Below are 25,609 nucleotides of genomic sequence, written 5' to 3' on the forward strand. Positions count from 1 at the left end.
TTATTGGCAGGCAACTTTCTTCCCTGGTCCATTGCCCCTGAAAACACATTTCTGACACTGCTCCCCAGCCCTGAAGACTGGAATCTATCATCAGAATTTCCCAATCTGATATCCAAAGGGGTCTACCCTTGTCCAGATGGGATGTCTGTAGCCACCGGGCTAATGACCTTCTTACTTCTATTGTAAGAGACAGGGTCTGTGTTTTTATTGTCTGATGCAACCCATGCCATTTGGCAAGAATCAGAAGCTGCAGAGGCCTTGAGTGGAATTGTGAATACTCCACCATGTCGAACGTTGATACCATCAAACCCATCACCCGCATTGCTGCGTGAATGGATACCATTTCACTGTGTAACAAGTCCTGAATCCTTGAGTGAACCTTGGATATCTTGTTCAGATTTAAACTTACTCTCTGAAGACCTGAATCCAGTACCAGCCCCAAATGAGTCATCTGTTGTGACGGAACCAGAAACAATTTTTCCCAATTTATGAGCCACCCATGGTTCTGCAGACATGTTATTGTCTGTCGCAGATTACATAAGAGCAACTCCTGCATCTGTGTCAGGATTAAAAGATCAACGAGGTATGGAAAATATATTTTCTCATACGTCCTAGAGGATGCTAGGGTCATCATAGAACCATGGGGTATAGACGGGATCCGCAGGAGACATGGGAACTTTAAGACTTTGAAAGGGTGTGAACTGGCTCCTCCCTCTATGCCCCTCCTCCAGACTCGTTTTATAATTGTGCCCAGTGAGACTGGACGCACTGCAGGGAGCTCTACAGAGTTTCTCTGACAAGACTTATGTTAGGTTTTTTATGTTCAGGGAGGCTGCTGGCAACAGACTCCCTGCTTCGTGGGACTTAGGGGAGAGGAGTATCACCCACTTCCAGTGAGCTCAAGGGCTCTGCTTCTGGCTACAGGACACCATTAGCTCCTGAGGGTGCTGATCGCTGGGTATGCCTAGATGCTCACACCCGCAGCCCGCCGTCACCCCCTTTCAGAGCCAGAAGTCAGAAGACAGGTGAGTAGATGAAGAAAAGAAGACTTCAGTGACGGCATTTATCTGAGGTACTGCAGCGTGCGGACGCTGCGCGCCAAGCTCCCACATACATGTAGCACTACAGGGTGCAGGGTGTGCGGGGGGGGGGGGGGGGGCATCCTGGGCAGCTAATAAATCCTCAGTGGACATCTGGAAAGAGGGGACATTAGTGCAGAGGTACTGTCCCAAAACCCCCGCCATTATAATCATACAAGAAGCGGTACTGAAGCGCCCCATTAAGGGGGCGAAGCTTCGTCCTCACAGCTCACTCGGCGCCATTTTCTCTCCATCAGGCTGCAGAGACGCTGGTCCTTCCTTCACACTGACAGGTATCAGGGCGCAAAACAGGGGGGGGGGGGGGGTCACTGGCTAAATTGGGAGCAATATACTTTATATAAAAAGCGCTTATTTGGCGTTTATTGGGCGCTTCAGAACTGCTGATTGGACGCTGGGGTGTGAACTGGCAAATCCCCTCTGTGTCTCTCTGACAGGCTTTACTGTGGGTCTGTCCCCTATATGCCCGGTGTGTCTGTGGGTGTTTGGTGCACGTGTGTCGACATGTCTGAGGATGAAGGCTCTTCCCAGGAGGAGGCTGTATTAGGGACACAAACGGCTGCAGCGGTGACCCTGTCGGCACCGGCGACGTCGGATTGGATAAATGTGTTGAACACCTTGAATGCTAATGTGGCTCTTATTAGCAAGAGGCTAGATAAGTCTGAGTCTCAGACACAGGCATGGAAGAAATCTACAGAAGATATGTTACTGCAAAGTCAGGTCCCCTCAGGGTCACAGAAACGTACACTGGCCCAATTGGCAGACACTGATATCGACACAGACACTGATTCCAGTGTCGACTATAGCGATTCCAGATTAGACCCAAAATTGGCATAAAGCATTCAGTACATAATTGTGGCTGTTAAAGGGGTATTACATATCACGAGGACCGGCTGTCTCTGATAAAAGGGTCTGTATGTATAAGGAAAGGAAACCTGATGTAACGTTTCCTCCCTCTCATGAACTGAACACGCTATTTGAAAACCTCTGTGAAGCTCCTGACAAAAAGTTTGAGATTCCAAAAAGAATTACGGTAGCTTATCCGTTTCCCTCGGCGGATAGGGAAAAGTGGGAGTCACCCCCCACCGTGGACAAGGCCCTGTCACATTTGTCTAAAAAGGTGGCTCTTCCGTCACCTGCCACGGCGGCCCTTAAGGATCCTGCGGTTCGTAAACAAGAAACTACGTTAAAGTCCATTTATGCGACCACAGGTACGCTACTCAGACCTGTCATTGCGTCTGCGTGGGTAAGTAGTGCTATCGAAAAGTGGGCAGACAACTTGTCTTCTGATGTAGATACTCATGATGCTGGGTTATATCAAGGACTCTGCAGCCTACCTTAAGGAAGCTGCGAGAGATATTGGTCTTTTGGGATCTAAGGCCAATGCCACGGCAGTCTTAGCTAGACGAGTGTTGTGGATACACCAATGGAATGCTGATGCCGATTCCAAGAAAAGTATGGAATCTCTACCATATAAAGGTAAGGCTTTATTTGGTGACGGCCTTGATAATTTACCGCGGGTAAGTCATGCTTTTTACCTTATGTTCCTCCACAACAAAAGAAAAAGCATCACTATCAGATGCAGTCCTTTCGGCCCAATAAATACAGGAAGGGCCGAGGTTCTTCCTTCCTTGCTACTAGAGGAAGGGGAAGAGGTAAATGATCACCAGCCTTGTCAGGCTCCCAGGAGCAGAAGTCCTCCCAGGCTTCTGCTAATTCAACCGCATGACGTTGGGGCTCATATGCGGGAGTCCGCACCGGTGGGGGCACGTCTCAAACTCTTCAGTCAGTTTTGGGTTCGTTCAGACCTAGACCCATGGGTTTTACAAATAGTATCCCAAGGGTAGAAGCTGGAGTTTCAAGACGTTTCCCCTCGCCGTTTTTTCAAATCGGCCTTACCAGCTTCTCTTCCGGACAGGGAGGTAGTTTGCGACGCAATACAAAAGTTGTGTCAAAATCAAGTTATCGTCAGGGTTCCCCTGTCACAAAAGGGAGAAGGCTTTTATTCGAGCCTGTTTGTGGTCCCGAAGCCGGACGGTTTGGTCAGACCAATCCTAAACCTGAAATCCCTAAATTTCTACCTAAAGAAATTCAAATTGAAGATGGAGTCTCTCCGAGCAGTGATCTCCAGTCTGGAGGAAGGGGATTTTATGGTGTCGGTGGACATAAAACATGCCTACTTACATGTTCCCATTTATCCTCCGCATCAGGCTTACCTGAGGTTTGCAATACAGGATTGTCATTACCAATTTCAGACGTTGCCGTTTGGTCTGTCCACGGCTCCGAGGATTTTCACGAAAGTGATGGCGGTGATGATGGTTCTCCTTCGCAAGCAAGGAGTCACGATTACCCCATACTTAGACGATCTCCTGATAAAGGCGAGATCCAGGGACCAGTTGGTGCAAAACATTGCACTCTCCCTGACAGTTCTTCAGCAACATGGTTGGCTCCTAAATTTGCCAAAATCACAGTTGATTCCGATGACGCAGTTGTCGTTTTTGGGAATATTGGACACAGAACTACAGAGAGTATTTCTTCCAGTGGACAAGGCTCTGGAACTTCAGAGTCTGGTCAAACTAATTCTGAAACCAGCAAGAATGTCAATCCATTAATGCATTCGGTTGCTGGGGAAGATGGTTGCGGCCTAAGAGGCCATTCAGTTTGGCAGGTTCCATGCAGAGTGTTCCAGTGGGACCTGTTGGACAAGTGGTCCAGGTCCCACCTACACCGGAGGATAATCCTGTCTTCCAAGACCAGGATATCACTCCTGTGGTGGCTGCACAGCTCTAACCTCCTAGAGGGGCGCAGGTTCGGGATACAGGACTGAATCCTAGTGACCACGGTTGCAAGCCTCCGAGGCTAGGGGGCAGTCACAATGGGAGAAAACTTCCAAGGAAGATGGTCAAGTCAGGAAACTTGTTTCCACATAAATATTCTGGAGTTAAGGGCCTGTTACAACAGGGGCCGTGCGTGTATCAGGACTTACCGCGGCTACGTTTGACGGCATGGCGGTTGAGCGCAAAATCCTAGCCCGTAAGGGTATTCCCAGTGAAGTCATTCCCACACTTATTCAGGCCAGAAAAGGTAACGTCTAAACATTACCACCGTATTTGGAGAAAATATGTTTCTTGGTGTGAATCCAAGGGGGCTCCTACGGAAGAGTTTCGACTAGGACATTTTCCCCATTTTCTACAAGCAGGTGTGGATGCGGGCCTAAAATAGGGCTCAATTAAGGAACAGATTTCGGCCTTATCGGTTTTATTTCAGAAACAATTGGCCTCCCTTCCAGAAGTTCAGACTTTCGTAAAAGGAATGTTGCACATCCAACCTCCATTTGTGCCTCCAGTGGCACCATGGGATCTTAATGTGGTGTTGCAGGTCCTTCAATCACATTGATTTGAACCTTTACGGAAGGTGGAGTTGAAATTCCTCACTTGGAAAGTGGTCATCCTGTTGGCCTTGGCATCTGCAAGGCGGGTGTCTGAGTTAGCGGCCTTGTCTCACAAGGGCCCTTATATGATCTTCCATGAAAATAGAGCTGAATTGAGGACACGTCAACAATTTCTACCGAAAGTGGTTTCCTCTTTCCACATGAACTAACCTATTGTGGTGCTTGTGGCTACGGACGCCTTTCGCTGAGTCAAAATCTCTGGATGTGGTCAGAGCTTTGAAGATTTATTTCGCCAGAACGGCTCAGATTAGGAAAACAGAGGCTCTGTTTGTCCTGTATGCTCCCAACAAGGTTGGGTGTCCTGCTTCCAAGCAGACCATTGCACGCTGGATCTGTAACACGATTCAGCATGCTCATTCCACGGCTGGATTGCCGTTACCGGAATCGGTGAAAGCCCATTCTACTAGAAAGATGGACTCGTCCTGGGTGGCTGCCCGGGGGGTCTCGACATTGCAACTTTGCCGAGCAGCTACTTGGTCTGAGTCAAACACATTTGCAAAGTTCTACAAGTTTGACACCTTGGCCGATGAAGACCTTCAGTTGTTCAATCGGTGCTGCAGAGTCATCCGCACTCTCCCGCCCGTTCTAGAGCTTTGGTATAACCCCATGTTTCTATGATGACCCCAGCATCCTCTAGGACGTATGAGAAATAGACGTTATGGTAAGAACTTACCGTTGATAACGTAATTTCTCTTATGTCCACAGGTATCCACAGGATAACATTGGGATATGCCGGAGCGACAGCGGAAATGGCACCAAACAGTCACAAGCTTTCTGGCCTCCCAGGATGCATCAGGGCTTCACCGTATAATCCCGCCCACTCACTCAGTCAAATCAGTTCTTTCCACAGCGATTAGGCAGGAGCATCAGGTAGAAACCTATTTAGGCGATAAGAACACACATGCACACCCTTCCATACAAGAGGGAAGAGGTTTAATGATTGTTAAGATCCTCAAATCAGGTGCGTCAGGGTGGGATCCCTGTGGATACCTGTTGATATAAAAGAAATTACGTTATCCACGGTAAGTTCTTACCATAATGTCTATTACTCAGGCTGGGTCCACAGGTTATCCACAGGATAACATTGGGATTCCCAAAGCCAGTTTTAGTGGTTGGGACACTCCTGATTACACAGGAGGACCTTTCGCCCGAAGTCTGCATCATGAGAGTCAAAAGTATCCAAGGCATAATGTCTGATGAATGTGTTTATGGAAGACCATGTGGCTGCCTTACAAATCTGTTCTGCTGAAGCACCCTGTTGTGCTGCCCATGAAGGACCTACCTTACGTGTAGAGTGAGCAGAGACATTAACCGGAGTAGGGAGATCTGCATGAGAATAAGCTTCTGATATTACCATTCGGACCCATCTTGCGAGCGTCTGTTTACTAGTGATAAGCGGGTTCGGTTTTACTCGGTTCTCAAAACGGCATCTTATTGGCTCACCGATGTCACGTGTTTTGGATAGCCAATAAGATGCCGTTTTAAGAACCGAGTAAAACCGAGTAAAACCGAACCCGCTCATCACTACGGTTTACTAGCAGGCCATCCTCTTCTATGAAATCCGTAGAGGATGAAGAGAGAATCTGTTTTTCTGATGGCACTAGTACGATCTATGTAGATTCTTAAAGCTCGGACTACATCCAGCGACGCTTCTCCCGCAGAAAGTCCCGATACCTGAAAAGCTGGGACTACAATCTCTTTATTAAGGTGAAACTTTGACACCACCTTCGGAAGATAACCAGATCTAGTTCTGAGAACTGCTCTGTCTGTAAAAAAACTTAGGAAAGGAGACTTACATGATAATGCTTCTAAATCTGACTCTCTTCTGGCTGACGCCATTGCCAGTAGAAAAAGTACTTTAGCTGTTAACCATTTAAGATCTGCTCTCTTAAGTGGTTCAAACGGAGGTCCCTGGAGGAATTCAAGAACTAAATTCAAATCCCAGGGAGCTGCAGGAGGAACAAATGAAGGTTGAATATGTACCACTCCCTGAAAGAAAGTATGTACATCCTGTAAATCATCAATCTTTCGCTGAAACCATACAGTTAATGCTGATACTTGAACTCTCAAGGAAGCTACTTTCAAACCTTTTTCCAATCCTGCTTGAAGGAAATCCAAAATCCTGGATACTTTAAAAGATCTCGGATTCAAACTTTTTTCAGTACACCAATGAATATAGGCTTGCCATATTCTAATATACACGAGCTGAAGAAGGCTTTCTTGCTCGGAGCATAGTTTGGATTACTTGTTTAAAAAATCCTCTAGCTTTTAGGATAGAGGTTTCAACAGCCACGCTGTCAAAGATAGACGATCCAGATGAATGTGACAACAAGGACCCTGCATTAGCAGATCTGGACGTTGAGGGAGCAGTATTGGTGCTTCCACGGACATTCTCAGTAGATCTGTGTACCAATTACTTCTTAGCCAAGCTGGAGCTATTAGAATTTATTGCTCCCTTTGCTTGCTTTATTTTTCTCACTACTCTGGGTAACAGAGATATTGGAGGGAACAGATATGCCAGATTAAATTTCCATTCTACTGACAGTGCATCTACAAGGACCGCTCCGGGATCCTTGGTTCTTGATCCGTACTTCAGAACTTTGTTGTTTAGACGAGACGCCATGAGGTCTATCTCTGGTAGACCCCATCTGTTCGCTATTGTCTGAAACACTTCTGGGTGTAATGCCCATTCGGTTTCCTGAATGATGTGTCGACTGAGAAAATCCGCTTCCCAGTTCAGAACACCTGGGACAAAACACCGCTGACAATGCTGGGAGATTGAGTTCTGCTCATCTTAGAATGGGAGTTACTTCCTCCATCAATCTTTTGCTGTGAGTTCCTCCTTGATGATTGGAGGTACGCAACTGCTGTCGCATTGTCTGGCATCTGTTGTCAGGACTTGCCACTCTTTTATCCAAAAGGGTCTCCCCTTGTTTAAATGGTCTGTCTGTAGCCACCACGCTAGAGACCTTTTTACATTTACTGGAAACTTTATCATCTGCTTTTTTATCGTCTGATGATTTCCGTTCCATTTGGTCAGAATAAGGTGCTGTAATGGTCTGGAGTGGAATTGCACATATTCCACCATGTCGAAGGTTGATACCATCAGACCCAACAGTCGCATTGATGCATGGACTGATATTGTCTGGGTGTGCAACGCTTCCTGAGTCATGACCTGCACCTTGACCATCTTTTTCTCTGGTAAGAAAACTCTCTGTAGGTCTGAATCCAATATGGCCCCCAAATGAACCATCCGCTGTAATGGATTCAGAGACTACTTTTCCCAATTTATGAGCCACCCAAGTCTCTGTAGACAAACTATTGTCTGTTGAAGATGGCTCAAAAGTAAATTTTGCAAATGTGCTAAGATTAACAGGTCGTTGAGGTATGGGAATATTCTTATCCCCTGTTTGCGCAGACAAGCTGCCATAACCACCATGATCTTGGTAAACACCCTGGGTGCTGTTGCTAGCCTGAAGGGCAGAGCTTGGAACTGAAAATGTTCCTGGAGGATGGCAAACCTGAGGTAACACTGATGAGACAGTGCTATAGGCACATGTAGGTAAGCATCCCGTACACCCAGAGATACCATGTAATCTCCCGGTTCCATGGCCAACATTATGGAGCGCAACGTCTCCATGTGGAACTTCGGGATCCAAATGTATTTGTTTAACATTTTTAGATTGAGAATTGGTCGATATGACCCACTTGGCTTCTGGATCAGAAATAGATTGGAGTAAAACCCCTGTCCCCTTTGTGATGGAGGTACAGGGACAATCACACCAGACTGCAGTAATTTTTGGACTGCTTCTTGCAGGGCATTGGCCTTCGACTCTATACGAGACGGGCTGGTGCAAAAAAATATTTGAGGAGGCTGCCTCCTGAATGGGAACCCATTCCCCTGAGATACCACCTTCTGCACCCAAGCATCTGTTGTTGACTGTTGCCATATGTGTGCAAAATGAAGGAGTCGGCCCCCAACCCTGGAATCCTCTAGGCGGAGGCCTGTCTCTTCAGGCTGATGGTTTCTGTTCAGGCTTGGAAGCTGGCTTTTTGCTAGCCCACGGCTTCCTACCCCTGGTTTTGAACTGGGGTTGCTTAGACTCCTCTTTAGCTTTCGCTTTACTTTGCCAACGAAATGAGCAAAACTTTAAACCCTTGGACTTAGGGTTATAAATAGCCGGAAATCTGACCTTCTTTGATTCAGCCTCTGATTTTAGGATATCAGAAAATGGTTTCCCAAACAATATATTACCAACGAAAGGCAATGCTTCCAATTCTTTCTTGGATTCCGCATCTGCTTTCCAGGTACGTAGCCAAACTGTTCTGCGAGCGGCTACTGTCAAGGTTGAAGCTTTAGAAGCAACTGTACCCATATCAATTGCTGCTTGTTCTAAGTATTGGGCAGATTGTCTCAAACGGCTTAAAAGGTACTCTTGCTCCGAAGTAGGAGAAGAGATGTCATTTCTAGTTCCTCTATCCATTCGCCCATTGCCTTTGCTACCCAGGCCGAAGCCATAGCAGGTCTTACCACTGCTCCTACTAGAGAAAATAAATGTTTCCAAAAACTATCTACCCTTCTGTCTGTGACATCATTTAGCGAGGTAGATGACAGTGGTAAAGCAGATTTATGCACAATCGCAGAACATGTGCATCTACTTTTGGAGGAACTTCTCTTTACGAACAATCCGCAGCTGGAAATGGATAATAAGAATTCCATCTTTTCGGAATCTTATATTTCTTACTGGGCGTCGCCCAAGACTCATCCATCATTTCTGTCAGTTCGTTTGACGCTGGGAATTCAGTTTTCACTGATTTTGTTCGTTTAAACACAGGTGCTTTAGATTTTATCACTGTTTTAGCTGGCTCTTCCAAAGAGAGAACAGCCTTCACAGCATCAGTAAGTTCAGCTACATCCTCTGAACTAAAGCTCTGCGACTGATCATCATACGGTGTATTTGAATATACTGTATCATCATCTGTTGTATCATCTTATGTAGTCTGCCACATAGACGCATCTGTCTTAGTCTTACCTGTCCCTTGGTTGCTTGTAGAGGCTACTGGAACCAAGCCGTAGGAAGGGAGCTGCATGTATGGGTTCATAGTGTAACCTAACCCTTGAGGTGGTGCTACCGGAGCTAACCTGTCCGCTATTGAAGATAGAGTCTTTGCGACCATATTCCATGGTGGCTCTGTTGGTGGTTGAACTAACTCCTGTTTTTTACTTCGCTGAAAAGCGAAACAGTTTGCACACAACCCCTCATAAGTGACCAATTGATCCACATCAATTAACCCTGTCTTATAAGATAAGCATGTTAGGGATGTAGGAGTGCCTGATAAATTCTCCTCATCACTTTTGCCGCTCACAGACATGGTAATAATCTGTTAATGACTACAGAGGGTCAGAACAGGACTGACATTACACAGAAAAGTCAGCACACATACTAGCAGTCAGTCACATGTTAAAGCATTAGACATTGTCATATGAGACTACAATCACCATCATAACAACTTATACATTAGTAGGAAAATTGTACTTCTGTTTCTAACTGGTTCTTTTCCAACATAACATGCAGAAAACACAGTAATATACAGGTCTCATATGCAATAGGTACTAAAAATTAACAATTCAAACTAAGAAGTAGAAGGAATTTTTAGTACTGTATACCCTGCCTTCAGAGAGCGGGATACAAGGAGACTCACCACACTTCCATATCCAAGCACATACTCTCGTAAGACGCTGAGTGGATTCAGACGCTACTGATGTACACTACCGCTCATGATAACTGACACAGTTGCTCCTGCGGACACGGACGCTCAGCGACTTCCACGTGTATGCAGACGCTAAGGCCTGCGACTAGGTCTGGGCGGGATCTCTAGTGTACACAACCGCAGCGTATAAGTTGCGACCGAGTACCCTCGTGGTAGCATCTGAGCCGGAAGTGAGGTCATTCAGTTCATGAAACGAGAGACACACGTGGAAACTGGTCATGAACTCGGAGGAGGGGCGGCCAGGAGAGCGTCTGAATCCCCCTGCTGACTTAAACCCTAAGGATCGTGGCCTCTACCTAGTCCAGGCGCCTATGATCCCCGGAGCGTAGCGCTGTTGCCCCAGAGAGTGTTCGGCGCATCAACACACTGTTTGTAGTCTCCACCAAAGACAGCGTAGCTGTGTCCTGACCCCGCTAGTAAGAGAAAGTCCATAGACTCACCATCTCCCCATGCTCCGGCCACAGCCTGATTACGTCTGCTGGACCTGCTAGAACATCCGACACAGACGCCCGTCGAGACAGCACTAATACCCGAAGGTAAGCGTTGTTGCGACCCGGTGAGGAGTTGTTGGAGCGACTCTTTCTAGCATGCGTTTAAGACGCTATTAACAAAAGTCGCTCAAAAAAACATAGTAAGTCTATAAAAATGAAATAATAAAAGCTTGAGGCTATTCTCACAGCAGCTCTGAGACCATGCGGCTTCCTGCCGCACCAAGCAAAAAACTGATCTGACTGAGTCAGTGGGTGGGACTATATGGTGAAGGCCCTGATGCATCCTGGGAGGCCAGAAAGATTGTGACCATGTTGGTGCCATTTCCGCTGTCCCTCAACCATATCCCAATGTTATCCTGTGGACCCAGCCAGAGAAAGTCACAGTTTGTACAATGCAGAGGTTATTACTGACAATAATACTGCACTGGACTAGTTTATATTGCTAAATAGTCAATAGATATAACACTACACAGTAAGAACTGGATGTATATCACAGGGTAATTGTACTATAAAACCCTGACTAAATGCACTCTTTCTTACTAACACTGACTAATAGGCAGGTAGAATACTTAAGTGTCATGTAAAGTCACAGCGCTGACAACCAGGCGGCTTTACATAGGAGGATTTGCCCAAGCAGTCCCAGGAACAGTGAGCTGAGGGATAATGGCCCCGCAGACACTGACAGGGAGTGAGGGAAAGACAGAGATGCAGCTCCAGGGTGGGAATACTTGCTGGAAATGGCGCCCTGGGGCTGGGGGAGGGGCTTCAGGTCTAAGCCTTATCCCCTCTGCTGGCAAAACCACCGGGTAGTGTGGGCGATATAAAAACTGGTTTAGAGAGAAAACCTGACCTGCGCCCATGCCCTGGTGATCTAGTGGGATTGCCTGTACTGCCGAAGTGTCCACCGCCAGCGTGCACGGCCCGCCTCCCACTGACCACGACGGATCGCGATAAAGACAGGGTCCCGCAAGCGGGACCCACATACCACCTCCCGAAGCGCGGCCACGCGATCCTGGAGAGCCCCAGCCGTGTGTGTCTAACGTGAAGAAACCTGGAGCCTCCGCTGTAGGTACCCGGCAACCAGGGCTCGGGAGTGTACAGCAGCGCTGGGGAGAGCAGGAGCTACAGCAGAGAATTACATTTACCACCGCTGCTGCCATTGAAGTCTTCACTTTTTACTTCATAAAAAGCTTTTCTCAGGGCTGCTTGGAGCAGCCCCTCTGTTAACTGCCTGCTTACTGCAGCACCAACTTACAAAACTGAGCTCCTGTGCGGAGGGGCGGGGTTATAGAGGAGGCGGGGCTGTGCATTCTGGGAACAGTCAAAGCTTTGAGCCTGTTGGTGCCTCGGATCAAGAGCCTACTCTACACCCCATTGTCCAATCCTTGTGGAGCCCAGTGTACCCCGCAGCTGAAATCCTGTTTTCTCATACATCCTAGAGGATGCTGGGGTCCACTTCATGACCATGGGGTTTATACCAAAGCTCCAGTACGGGCGGGAGGGAGAGTGCGGATGACCCTGCAGCACCGATTGACCAAACTTGAGGTCTTCATCGGCCAAGGTGTCAAACTTGTAGAATTTAGCAAATGTGTTTCACCCTGACCAAGTAGCTGCTCGACAAAGTTGCAATGCCGAGACCCCCCGGGCAGCCGCCAAGGAGGAGCCCACCTTCCTAGTAGAATGGGCCTTCACTGACTTCGGTAACGGCAATCCAGCCATAGAATGAGCTTGCTGAAACGTACCTCTGATCCAGCGTGCAATAGTCTGCTTGGAAGCAGGACACCCAATTTTGTTGGGAGCATACAGGACAAACAAAGACTCTGTTTTCCGTATTCTAGCTGTTCTAGCGACATAAATCTTCAAAGCCCTAACCACATCTAGATACTTTGACTCAGTGAATGTGTCAGGAATTACTGGCACCACAATAGGTTGGTTTATGTGGAAAGATGAAACCCCCTTTGGAAGAAAATGTTGACGAGTTCTCAACTCTGCTCTATCTTCATGGAAGATCAGGTAAGGGCTCTTGTGAGATAAGGCCCCCAATTCAGACACCCGCCGTGCGGATGCCAATGCCAAAAGCATCACCACTTTCCAAATGAGAAACTTCTACTCTATCTCTTGTAGAGGCTCAAACCAATCCGATTGAAGGAACTGCAATACCAGAGTAAGGTCCCATGGTGCCACTGGAGGCACAAATGGAGGCTGGATGTGCAGAACCCCTTTCACGAAGGTCTGAACCTCTGGAAGAGAGGCCAATTGTTTTTGGAAGAACACTGACAAGACCAAAATCTGGACCTCGATTGATCGCATTCGGAGGCCCGCCTCCACATCAGCCTGCAGAAAATGGAGAAAACGTCCCAACTGAAACTCTTCCGTAGGAGCCTTCTTGGATTCACACCAAGATACATATTTTCTGCAAATACGGTGGTAATGTTTCAACGTTACTCCTTTCCTGGCCTGAATAAGAGTGGGGACGACTTCCTTGGGAATACCCTTTCGGGCTAGGATTCGCCGCTCAACAACCATGCCGTCAAACGTAGCTGCGGTAAGTCTTTATACACACACGGCCCCTGCTGTAACAGGTCCTCGCGAAGAGGAAGAGGATCTTCTATGAGCTACTCCTGAAGATCTGGGCACCAAGCCCTCCTTGGCCAGTCTGGGGCAATGAAGATTGCTCGAACTCCTGTTCTTCTAATGATCCTGAGCCCTTTTGGGATCAGCGGAAGTGGAGGAAAGACATACACTGACCGGAAAACCCACTGGGCCACTAGCGCATCCACCGCTAATGCTTGAGGTTCTCTCGACCTGGAACAATATCTCTGAAGCTTCTTGTTGAGACGAGATGCCATCATGTCTACTTGAGAAACTCCCCAAAGACTTGTCACCTCTGCGAAGACTTCTTGGTGGAGGCCCCACTCTCCTGGATGGAGATCATGTCTGCTGAGGAAGTCTGCTTCCCAGTTGTCTACTCCCGGAATGAAAATTGCTGACAGAGCTTTTAGATGCCCAGAGGAGAATCTTCGTCACCTCTGCCATTGCCGCTCTGCTTTTCGTTACACCCTGCCTGTTTATGTACGCGACTGCTGTTACATTGTCCGACTGGATCTGCATGGGATGATCTTGAAGATGTACCGCTTGTTGAAAGCCGTTGTAAATGGCTCTCAATTCCAGCACGTTTATGTGAAGGCAGGCTTCCTGACTAGACCATTTCCCTTGGAAGCTTCCTCCCTGAGCGACAGCTCCCCAGCCTCGGAGACTTGCATCCGTGGTCACCAGGAGCCAGTCCTGAATCCCGAATCTGCGTACCTCCAGTAGGTGAGAGCTGTGTAATCACCACAGGAGTGAAATCCTAGCTTTTGACGACAGGATTATCTTTCGGTTCATGTGTAGGTGGGAACCCGACCATTTGTCCAACAGGTCCTACTGGAAAACTCTGACATGGAACCTGCCAAACTGTATGGCCTCGTAGGCCGCCACCATTTTCCCCAACAACCGAATGTACTGATGGATCGACACACTTGTTTCGAAAGGGCTTTCTACGTAATCTCCTATTGTACAGTCATACTAACCTACAGTTTCTTAGATCTTTAAATTGCGGACGTTATAGAGAATGAAAATACACAGACATTTTCACCAGAGAATTTTAGTATCATTTAATTTTTCTCCAGATGAAAGATCCGCTATAAATGGGAGATTAACTAGGCTTTTTTAGTGATCACCTGCTGCCCAGGGGCCTGACCGGATCGTTCCTCTAGCCAGGGGCAAAACCGGACCGTTCCTCCTGCCAGGGGCAAAACCGGACCCCATGCTCTAGCCCAGAGGCAAAACCGGAACGATCCTCTAGCCAGGGGCAAAACAGGACCGTTCCTCTAGCCAGGGGCAAAACAGGACCGTTCCTCTAGCCAGGGGCAAAACCGGACCGATGCTCTAGCCCAGGGGCAAAACCGGAACGATCCTCTAGCCCAGGGGCAAAACCGGACCGATCCTCTAGCCAAGGGACGTAACAGGACTGATCCTCTAGCCAAGGGACGTAACAGGACCGATCCTCTAGCCAAGGGGCGTAACCAGACCATTCTTCTATCAAGGTGTCTATCCCTCTCTACATGATCTCAACTCTGTATAACAGGGATTGTCTAGATACCTTCTCCAGGACATCTGTACAGAATATCACTCCCCATAATCAATCTGTTTGCTCATGAAGGATGAACTTTTCTATCTATGAGGTCTCTACTTGCAGACATACTAGCAATGAAGTACCTATATTAAGGAATGAAGACCATCCTGTCACATACACTTCCCATTACTCTGCTTTAGAAAATAAGAACTATTAAGAGGTTCCAATTCTTAATTAAAGCATGGTCCACTGAATCCAGTGACCTCCTATTATGCATTACTCATCCGTGTGCTGAAGACCAATGTCACGGCCTACTCGAAAAAGGAGACTGGCGTTCTAGGGCAGAGAGCTCAGTTCTCAGCTTGCCTTCTTATTGCCGAGACTCAACACCATGTTAGTTACAGAAAACAAATCCTACCTGACCTCAGTGACATGATACGAAGACTATGGGATTAATATGTGCTGATGGCTCCTGATGTATGAGATATACCAGAGAGTGTGGGGAGGAGACTGGTCAGATCTCTGGGCTAGTAACACACAGTGACATGATGTGAGGAGGAGAGCAGGAGTATAATAGGGGCTGATGGCTCCTGATGTATGAGATATACCAGAGAGTGTGGGGAGGAGACTGGTCAGATCTCTGGGCTGGTAACACACAGTGACATGATGTGAAGGGGGAGAGCAGGAGTATAATAGGGGCTGATGGCTCCTGATGTATGAGAGAGTGTGGGGAGGAGACTGGTCAGATCTCTGGGCTGGTAACACAGTGACATGATGTGAGGGAGAGAGCAGGAGTATAATAGGGGCTGATGGCTCCTGATGTATGAGATATGCCAGAGAGTGTGGGGAGGAGATTGGTCAGATCTCTGGGCTGGTAACACAGTGACATTATGTGAAGGGGAGAGTAGGAGTATAATAGGGGTTGAAGGCTCCTGATGTATGAGATACACCAAAGAGTGTGGGGAGGAGACTGTTCAGATCTCTGGGCTGGTAACACAGTGACATGATGTGAAGGGGAGAGCAGGAGTATAATAGGGGCTTAAGTCTTCTGATGTATGAGATACACCAGAGAGTGTGGGGAGGAGACTGGTCAGATCTCTGGGCTGGTAACACACATACATGATGTGAGGCGGAGAGCTGGAGTATAATAGGGGCTGATGGCCACTGATGTACAATACACCCCAGAGAGTGTGGGGAGGAGACTGGTCAGATATCTGGGCTGGTAACACACAGTGACATGATGTGAGGAGGAGAGCAGGAGTATAATAGGGGCTGATGGTTCCTGATGTATGAGATACACCAGAGAGTGTGGGGAGGAGACTGGTCAGATCTCTGGGCTGGTAACACAAGGTGACATCATGTGAGGGTGAGAGCAGGAGTATAATAGGGGATGATGTCTCCTGATGTATAAGATACACCAGAGAGTGTGGGAAGGAGACTGGTCACATCTCTGGGCTGGTAACACACAGTGACATGATGTGAGGAGGAGAGCAGGAGTATAATAGAGGCTGATATCTCCTGATGTATGAGATACACCAGAGAGTGTGGGGAGGAGACTGGTCAGATCTCTGGGCTCGTAACACACAGTGACATGATGTGAGGGGGAGAGCAGGAGTATAATAGAGGCTGATGGCTCCTGATGTATGAGATACACCAGAGAGTGTGGGGAGGAGACTGGTCAGATCTCTGGGCTGGTAACACACAGTGACATGATGTGAGGGGAGAGCAGGAGTTTAATAGAGGTGATGGCTCCTGACTCCACACTGGGAAAAAACAAATTCCTCATTAGTTTTTACTGACAGAGGAGGGTGTAGGATAAGAGATTGCTGTAGTGACTGAGGAAGGAGAATATGTGACACTTTCCTGTAATAAGTGTTTATTACTCACCTGTGCTGATATCTGTAGGGATTTCCTCCTCCTTAGACTGCTGATCACCCCTCACATACGTCTCTTCTTCTCCCTCTGTATCTTCTACTTTTATATCAGTAACATACGTCTCCTCTTCTCCCTCTGTATCTTCTGCCGTTATATCAGTCACATACGTCTCCTCTTCTCCCTCTGTATCTTCTGCCTTTATATCAGTCACATACGTCTCTTCTTCTCCCTCTATATCTTCTGCCTTTATATCAGTCACATACGTCTCTTCTTCTCCCTCTGTATCTTCTGCCTTTATATCAGTCACATACGTCTCTTCTTCTCCTTCTATATCTTCTGCCTTTATATCAGTCACATACGTCTCTTCTTCTCCTTCTATATCTTCTGCCTTTATATCAGTCACATACGTCTCTTCTTCTCCCTCTGTATCTTCTGCCTTCATATCAGTCACATACCTCTCTTCTTCTCCATCTATATCTTCTGCCTTTATATCAGTCACATACGTCTCTTCTTCTCCCTCTATATCTTCTGCCTTTATATCAGTCACATACGTCTCTTCTTCTCCATCTATATCTTCTGCCTTTATATCAGTCACATACGTCTCTTCTTCTCCCTCTATATCTTCTGCCTTTATATCAGTCACATACGTCTCTTCTTCTCCATCTATATCTTCTGCCTTTATATCAGTCACATACGTCTCTTCTTCTCCCTCTGTATCTTCTGCCTTCATATCAGTCACATACGTCTCTTCTTCTCCATCTATATCTTCTGCCTTTATATCAGTCACATACGTCTCTTCTTCTCCCTCTGTATCTTCTGCCTTCATATCAGTCACATATGTCTCTTCTTCTCCCTCTATATCTTCTGCCTTTGTATCAGTCACATATGTCTCTTTTTCTCCCTCTGTATCTTTGATATTAATATTATTTAATTGGGCTTCATCCTATGTAAACAAGACAAATATAATGACACACAGCTCCTCTACACAAATATAGTGACAGTCACTTTGATTTATTGGGGAGACCCTAAATCCCACCTACCTGATCCTCCTGTGGGATCCTGTGATTCTCCTCTGTACAATCCTGGGAATACAGAGGACGGGGACATCTCTCTGGGGTATCTCTGTTACTGGGTCCTTCTGTAGGAGACACATAGTGACTGAGTACAGTGTATATATGTGATTATCAAATGATGTGTGTATATAGGGGCCCCCATACCTGCTCTCCCTTGTACAAAACATGACAGTCTCCTCTTACCCAGTGATGTGAGGGGCCGGTGATTCTCCATCATCAAGTCCTTGTACAGACCCCTGTGTTCCTCTATATACTCCCCCTCCTGCATGGAGACATAGACAGTGATATCATGACACCTTATAGGAACCTGACACAGAGTGATACAGTCATCACCCAGACACATCCCCTGGTGTTACTGTATAATGCCCCATTCCCAGCCGTCACCTCTCCAGTCATCAACCAGACACGTCCCCTGATGTTACTGTATAATGTCCCATTCCCAGCAGTCACCTCTCCAGTCATCACCCAGACACATCCCCCGGTGTTACTGTATAATGTCCCATTCCCAGCAGTCACCTCTCTAGTCATCACCCAGACAGATGCCCTGGTGTTACTGTATAATGTCCCATTCCCAGCAGTCGCCTCTCCAGTCATCGCTCAGACACATCCCCTGGTGTTACTGTATAATGTCCCATTCCCAGCGGTCACCTCTCCAGTCGTCACCCAGAAACTTCCTCTGGTGTTACTGTATAATGCCCCATTCCCAACAGTCACCTCTCCAGTCATCACCCAGACACGCCCCCTGGTGTTACTGTATAATGCCCCATTCCCAGCAGTCACCATCCAGACACATCCCCTGGTGTTACTGTATAATGTCCCATTCCCAGCAGTCACCTCTCCAGTCATCACCCAGACACATCCCCTGGTGTTACTGTATAATGTCCCATTCCCAGCAGTCACCTCTCCAGTCATCACCCAGACACATCCCCCTGTGTTACTGTATAATGCCCCATTCCCAGCCGTCACCTCTCCAGTCATCACCCAGACACATCCCCTGGTGTTACTGTATAATGTCCCATTCCCAGCAGTCACCTCTCCAGTCACCACCCAGACACATACCCTGGTGTTACTGTATAATGCCCCATTCCCAGCAGTCACCTCTCCAGTCATCACCCAGACACATCCCCTGGTGTTACTGTATAATGTCCCATTCCCAGCAGCCACCTCTCCAGTCATCACCCAGACACGTCCCCTGGTGTTACTGTATAATGTCCCATTCCCAGCAGTCACTTCTCCAGTCATCACCCAGACACATCCCCTGGTGTTACTGTATAATGTCCCATTCCCAGCAGCCACCTCTCCAGTCAGCAACTGAATGATCTTGTTGGTGAGTTCCAGGATCTTCTGGTCATTGTGTCTCTCATGTATCAGTGAGTGAGGTGTAGGCACCGTGATTGGGCTTTGGGTTCTACTCAGTCCTCCTGACACACGGGGATGGCTGTTGAGTATCTCACACTCACTGGATGTCTTCTTCACTACTGTGTAATCCTGTGTAATGGAGGAGACATCAAATATCAATATATACACTCCCAGACCCCCCCCATCACCTCCCCAATCCTGTCCCTGTATTATTATTATTATAGTATTATTACTATAGACATAAGTTACATCACAGTGACGCTTCCATATCCCCTCACCTCCCTGTATTATTACTATAGATATATGTGTTGTCACTGTGACACTCCCAGATCCCCTCACCTCCCCAGTCATGTCCCTGTATTATTACTATAGATAAGTGATGTCACTGTGATGCTCCGAGATTCCCTCACCTCCCCAGTAATATACCTGTATTAGTACTATAGATATAAGCGATGTCACAGTGAGGCTGCCAGATCCCCTCACCTCCCAATTCAGGTCCCTGAATTATTACTATAGATATAAGTGTTGTTAATGTGACACTCCCAGATCCCCTCACCTCCCCAGTCATATACCTGTATTATTACTATAGATATAAGTGATGTTACTGTGCCAGTCCCAGATCCCCTCACCACCCCCAGTCATGTCCCTGTATTAGTACGATAGATATGTGATGTCACTGTGACGCTCCCAGATCACCTCACCTCCCCAGTCATGTCCCTGTATTATTACTAGATATATGTGATGTCTCTGTGACACTCCCAGATTCACTCGCCTCCAGTTATGTCCCTTTATTATTACTATAGATATAAGTGATGTCACTGTGACGTTCCCAGATCTCCTCATCTCCCCAGTCATGTCCCTGTTTTATTACTAAAGATAAAAGTGATGTCACAGTGATGCTCCCAGATCCCCTCACCTCCCCAGTCATGTCCCTGTATTATTACTATAGATATCAGATCATAATGATGCTCCCATATCCTCTCACCTCCCCAGTCATGTCCCTCTATTATGACTATAGATATTAGTGATGTCACTGTGACGCTCCCAGATCCCCTTACCTCCCCAGTCATGTCCCTCTATTATGACTATAGATATTAGTGATGTCACTGTGACGCTCCCAGATCCCCTCACCTCCCCAGTCATGTCCCTGTATTATTACTAGAGATATATGTGATGTCACTGTGACACTTCCAGATCCAGTCATGTCCCTGTATTATTACTAGAGATATATGATGTCACTGTGACACTTACAGATCCCCTCAACTCCCCAGGCATGTCCCTGTATTATTACAGGAGATATATGTGATGTCACTGTGACACTTCCAGATTCCCTAACATTCCCAGTATTATTACTATAGATGTAAGTGATGTTACTGTGACACTCCCAGATTCCCTCACCTCCCCGTCATATACCTATATTACTATACATATAAGTGATGTTACTGTGACAGTCCCAGATCCCCTCCCCTCCCCCAGTCATGTCTCTGTATTAGTACGATAGATATGTGATGTCACTGTGACGCTCCCAGATCACCTCACCTCCCCAGTCATGTCCCTGTATTATTACTATAGATATAAGTGATGTCTCTGTGATGCTCCCAGATCCCCTCACCTCCCCAGTCATGTCCCTGTATTATTACTATATATAAGCGACGTCACTGTGCCTCTCCTAGATCCCCTCACCTCCCCAGTCATGTCCCTGTATTGCTATAGATATTAGTGATGTCACTGTGACACTCCCAGATCCCCTCACCTCTCAAGTCATATACGTATTATTAATATAGATATAAGGTCACAGTGGCGCTCCCAGATTCACTCACCTCCACAGTCATGTCCCTTTATTATTACAATAGATATAAGTGATGTCACTGTGACATTCCCAGATCCCCTCACCTCCCCAGTCATATACCTGTATTATTACTATAGATAACAGTGACATCACTGTGACGCTCCCAGATCCCCCTCACCTCCACAGTCATGTCTCTGTTTTATTACTATAGATTTAAGTGATGTCACTGTGACACTCCCAGTACCCCTCACGTCCACAGCCATGTCCCTGTATTATTACTAGAGATAAATGTGATGTCACTGTGACACTTCCAGATCCAGTCATGTCCCTGTATTATTACTAGAGATATATGATCTCACTGTGACACTTCCAGATCCCCTAACATCCCCAGTCATGTCCCTGTATTATTACTATAGATATAAGTGATGTTACTGTGACACTCCCAGATCTCCTCATCTCCCCAGTCATGTCCCTGTTTTATTACTATAGATTTAAGTGATGTCCCTTTGACACACCCAGTACCCCTCACGTCTACAGTCATGTCCCTGTTTTATTACTATAGATAATAAGAATTTACTTACCGATAATTCCATTTCTCGTAGTCCGTAGCGGATGCTGGGGACTCCGTAAGGACCATGGGGATCAGCGGCTCCGCAGGAGACTGGGCACAAAAGTAAAGCTTTAGGACAACCTGGTGTGCACTGGCTCCTCCCCCTATGACCCTCCTCCAAGCCTCAGTTAGGATACTGTGCCCGGACGAGCGTACACAATAAGGAAGGATTTTGAATCCCGGGTAAGACTCATACCAGCCACACCAATCACACCGTATAACTTGTGATCTAAACCCAGTTAACAGCATGATAACAGAGGAGCCTCTAGAAAAGATGGCTCACTACAGCAATAACCCGATTTTTGGTAACAATAACTATGTACCAGTATTGCAGACAATCCGCACTTGGGATGGGCGCCCAGCATCCACTACGGACTACGAGAAATAGAATTATCGTTAAGTAAATTCTTATTTTCTCTGACGTCCTAGTGGATGCTGGGTACTCCGTAAGGACCATGGGGATTATACCAAAGCTCCCAAATGGGCGGGAGAGTGCGGATGACTCTGCAGCACCAATGAGAGTACTCCAGGTCCTCCTCAGCCAGGGTATCAAATTTGTAGAATTTTACAAACTTATTTGCTCCTGACCAAGTAGCTGCTCGGCAAAGTTGTAAAGCCGAGACCCCTCGGGCAGCCGCCCAAGATGAGCCCACCTTCCTCGTGGAGTGGGCATTGACAGATTTTTGGCTGTGGCAGGCCTGCCACAGAATGTGCAAGCTGAATTGTACTACAAATCCAACGAGCAATAGTCTGCTTAGAAGCAGGGGCACCCAGCTTGTTGGGTGCATACAGGATAAACAGCGAGTCAGATTTTCTGACTCCAGCCGTCCTGGAATATATATATTCAGGGCCCTGACAACGTCTAGCAACTTGGAGTCCTCCAAGTCCCTAGTAGCCGCAGGCACCACAATAGGTTGGTTCAGGTGAAACGCTGAAAACCACCTTAAGGAGAAACTGAGGACGAGTCCTCAATTCCGCCCTGTCCGAATGGAAAATCAAATAAGGCTTTTACAGGATAAAGCCGCCAATTCTGACACGCACCTGGCCCAGGCCAGGGCCAACAGCATGACCACTTTCCATGTGAGATATTTTAACTCCACAGATTTAAGTGGTTCAAACCAATGTGACTTTTGGAACCCAAACTACATTGAGATCCCAAGGTGCCACTGGAAGCACAAAAGGAGGCTGTATATACAGTACCCCTTTTACAACGTCTGAACTTCAGGGACTGAAGCTAGTTCTTTTTGGAAGAAAATTGACAGGACCGAAATTTGAACCTTAATGGACCCCAATTTCAGGCCCATAGACAGTCCTGTTTGCAGGAAATGTAGGAATCGACCCAGTTGAAATTCCTCCGTCGGGCCTTACTGGCCCCGCACCACGCAACATATTTTCGCCAAATGCTGAGATAATGTTTTGCGGTTACATCCTTCCTGGCTTTGATCAGGATAGGGATGACTTATCCGGAATGCCTTTTTCTGCTAGGATCCGGCGTTCAACCGCCATGCCATCAAACGCAGCCGCGGTAAGTCTTAGAACAGACAGGGTCCTTGCTGAAGCAGGTCCCTTCTTAGAGGTAGAGGCCACGGATCCTCCGTGAGCATCTCTTGAAGTTCCGGTTACCAAGTCCTCCTTGGCCAATCCGGAGCCACGAATATAGTGCTTACTCCTCTCCGTCTTATAATTCTCAGTACCTTGGGTATGAGAGGCAGAGGAGGGAACACATACACTGACTGGTACACCCACAGTGTTACCAGAGCGTCTACAGCTATTGCCTGAGGGTCCCTTGACCTGGCGCAATACCTGTCGAGTTTTTCCCAACGGTTTATAATCATGTGGAAGACTTCTGGGTGAAGTCCCCACTCTCCTGGGTGGAGGTCGTGTCTGCTGAGGAAATCTGCTTCACAGTTGTCCACTCCCGGAATGAATACTGCTGACAGTGCTATCACTGCCATTGCCCTCCTGCTTCTTGTGCCACCCTTGTTTACGTGGGTGACTGCCGTGATGTTGTCCGACTGGATCAACACCGCTGACCTTGAAGCAGAGGTCTTGCTAAGCTTAGAGCATTGTAAATGGCCCTTAGCTTCAGGATATTTATGTGAAGTGCTGTCTCCAGGCTTGACCATAAGCCCTGGAAATTTCTTCCCTGTGTGACTGCTCCCCAGCCTCGCAGGCTGGCATCCGTGGTCACCAGGACCCAGTCCTGAATGCCGAATCTGCGGCCCTCTAGAAGATGAGCACTCTGCAACCACCACAGGAGGGACACCCTTGTCCTTGGTGACAGGGTTATCCGCTGATGCATCTGAAGATGCAACCCGGACCAATTGTCCAGCAGGTCCCACTGGAAAGTTCTTGCGTGGAAACTGCCGAATGGGATTGCTTCGTAGGAAGCCACCATTTTTCCCAGAACCCTTGTGCATTGATACACTCTTGGCTCAGTTTTAGGAGGTTCCTGACTAGCTCGGATAACTCCCTGGCTTTCTCCTCCGGAAGAAACACCTTTTTCTGGACTGTGTCCAGGATCATCCCTAGGAACAGAAGACGAGTCGTCGGAACCAGCTGCGATTTTGGAATATTGAGAATCCAACCGTGCTGTCGCAACACTACCTGAGATAGTGCTACTTCGACCTCCAACTGTTCTCTGGATCTTACCCTTATCAGGAGATCGTCCAAGTAAGGGATAACTAAAACTCCCTTCCTTCAAAGGAGTATTATCATTTCGGCCATTACCTTGGTAAAGACCCGGGGTGCCGTGGACCATCCAAACGGCAGCATCTGAAACTGATAGTGACAGTTCTGTACCACAAACCTGAGGTACCCTTGGTGAGAAGGGTAAAATGGGACATGAAGGTAAGCATCCTTGATGTCCAGAGACCATGTAGTCCCCTTCTTCCAGGTTCGCAGTCACTGCTCTGAGTGACTCCATCTTGAATTTGAACTTCTGTATGTAAGTGTTCAAAGATTTTAGATTTAAAATCGGTCTCATCGAGCCGTCCGGCTTCGGTACCACAACAGTGTGGAATAATAATACCCCTTTCCCTGTTGCAGGAGGGGTACCTTGATTGTCACCTGCTGGGAATACAGCTTGTGAATGGCTTCCAAAACTGCCTCCCTGTCGGAGGGAGACGTCGGTAAAGCCGACTTTAGGAAACGGCGAGGGGGAGACGTCTCAAATTCCAATTTGTACCCCTGAGATACCACCTGAAGGATCCAGGGGTCTACTTGCGAGTGAGCCCACTGCGCGCTGAAATTCTTGAGACGGGCCCCCACCGTGCCTGAGTCCGCTTGTAAAGCCCCGGCGTCCTGAGGGCTTAGCAAAAGCGGGAGAGGGCTTCTGTTCCTGGGAACTGGCTGATTTCTGCAGCCTTTTTCCTCTCCCTCTGTCACGGGGCAGAAGTGAGGAACCTTTTGCCCGCTTGCCCTTATGGGAACGAAAGGACTGCGCCTGAACTTATGTTGAGCGGCGACCTGGGGTAAAAACGTGGAATTCCCAGCTGTTGCCGTGGCCACCAGGTCTGAAAGACCGACCCCAAATAACTCCTTCCCTTTATAAGGCAATACTTCCATATGCCGTTTGGAATCCGCATCACCTGACCACTGTCGTGTCCATAACCCTCTTCTGGCAGAAATGGACAACGCACTTACTCTTAATGCCAGTCGGCAAATATTCCGCCGTGCATCACGCATATATAGAAATGCATCTTTTAAATGCTCTATAGGCAATAATATACTGTCCCTATCTAGGGTATCCATCTTTTCAGTCAGGGAATCCGACCACGCTAACCCAGCACTGCACATCCAGGCTGAGGCGATTGCTGGTCGCAGTATAACACCAGTATGTGTGTAAATACATTTTAGGATACCCTCCTGCTTTTCTATCAGCAGGATCCTTAAGGGCGGCCATCTCAGGAGAGGGTAGAGCCCTTGTTTTGACAAGCGTGTGAGCGCTTTATCCACCCTAGGGGGTGTTTCCCAACG

The 25,609-nt window shown here is 47.5% G+C and overlaps 1 protein-coding gene across 2 annotated transcripts in view; it reads right to left on the reverse strand.

Annotated features, from left to right (window-relative positions):
- The window catches only part of LOC134983533 (zinc finger protein 585A-like), a 308,632-nt gene that overhangs the window by 145,389 nt on the left and 137,634 nt on the right, over nt 1-25,609 (reverse strand). For both annotated transcript variants that reach the window (XM_063949191.1, XM_063949190.1), the window contains exons 5-8: nt 19,170-19,361; nt 18,057-18,135; nt 17,841-17,938; nt 16,813-17,743 (exon numbers count right to left, since the gene is read on the reverse strand). In XM_063949191.1, the coding sequence (XP_063805261.1) occupies nt 16,813-17,743; nt 17,841-17,938; nt 18,057-18,135; nt 19,170-19,361 (1,300 nt within the window). The remainder of the gene's footprint in view (nt 1-16,812; nt 17,744-17,840; nt 17,939-18,056; nt 18,136-19,169; nt 19,362-25,609) is intronic.

The sequence above is a fragment of the Pseudophryne corroboree genome, assembly GCF_028390025.1.
Source record: "Pseudophryne corroboree isolate aPseCor3 chromosome 3 unlocalized genomic scaffold, aPseCor3.hap2 SUPER_3_unloc_17, whole genome shotgun sequence".
Lineage (NCBI taxonomy): Eukaryota > Metazoa > Chordata > Amphibia > Anura > Myobatrachidae > Pseudophryne > Pseudophryne corroboree.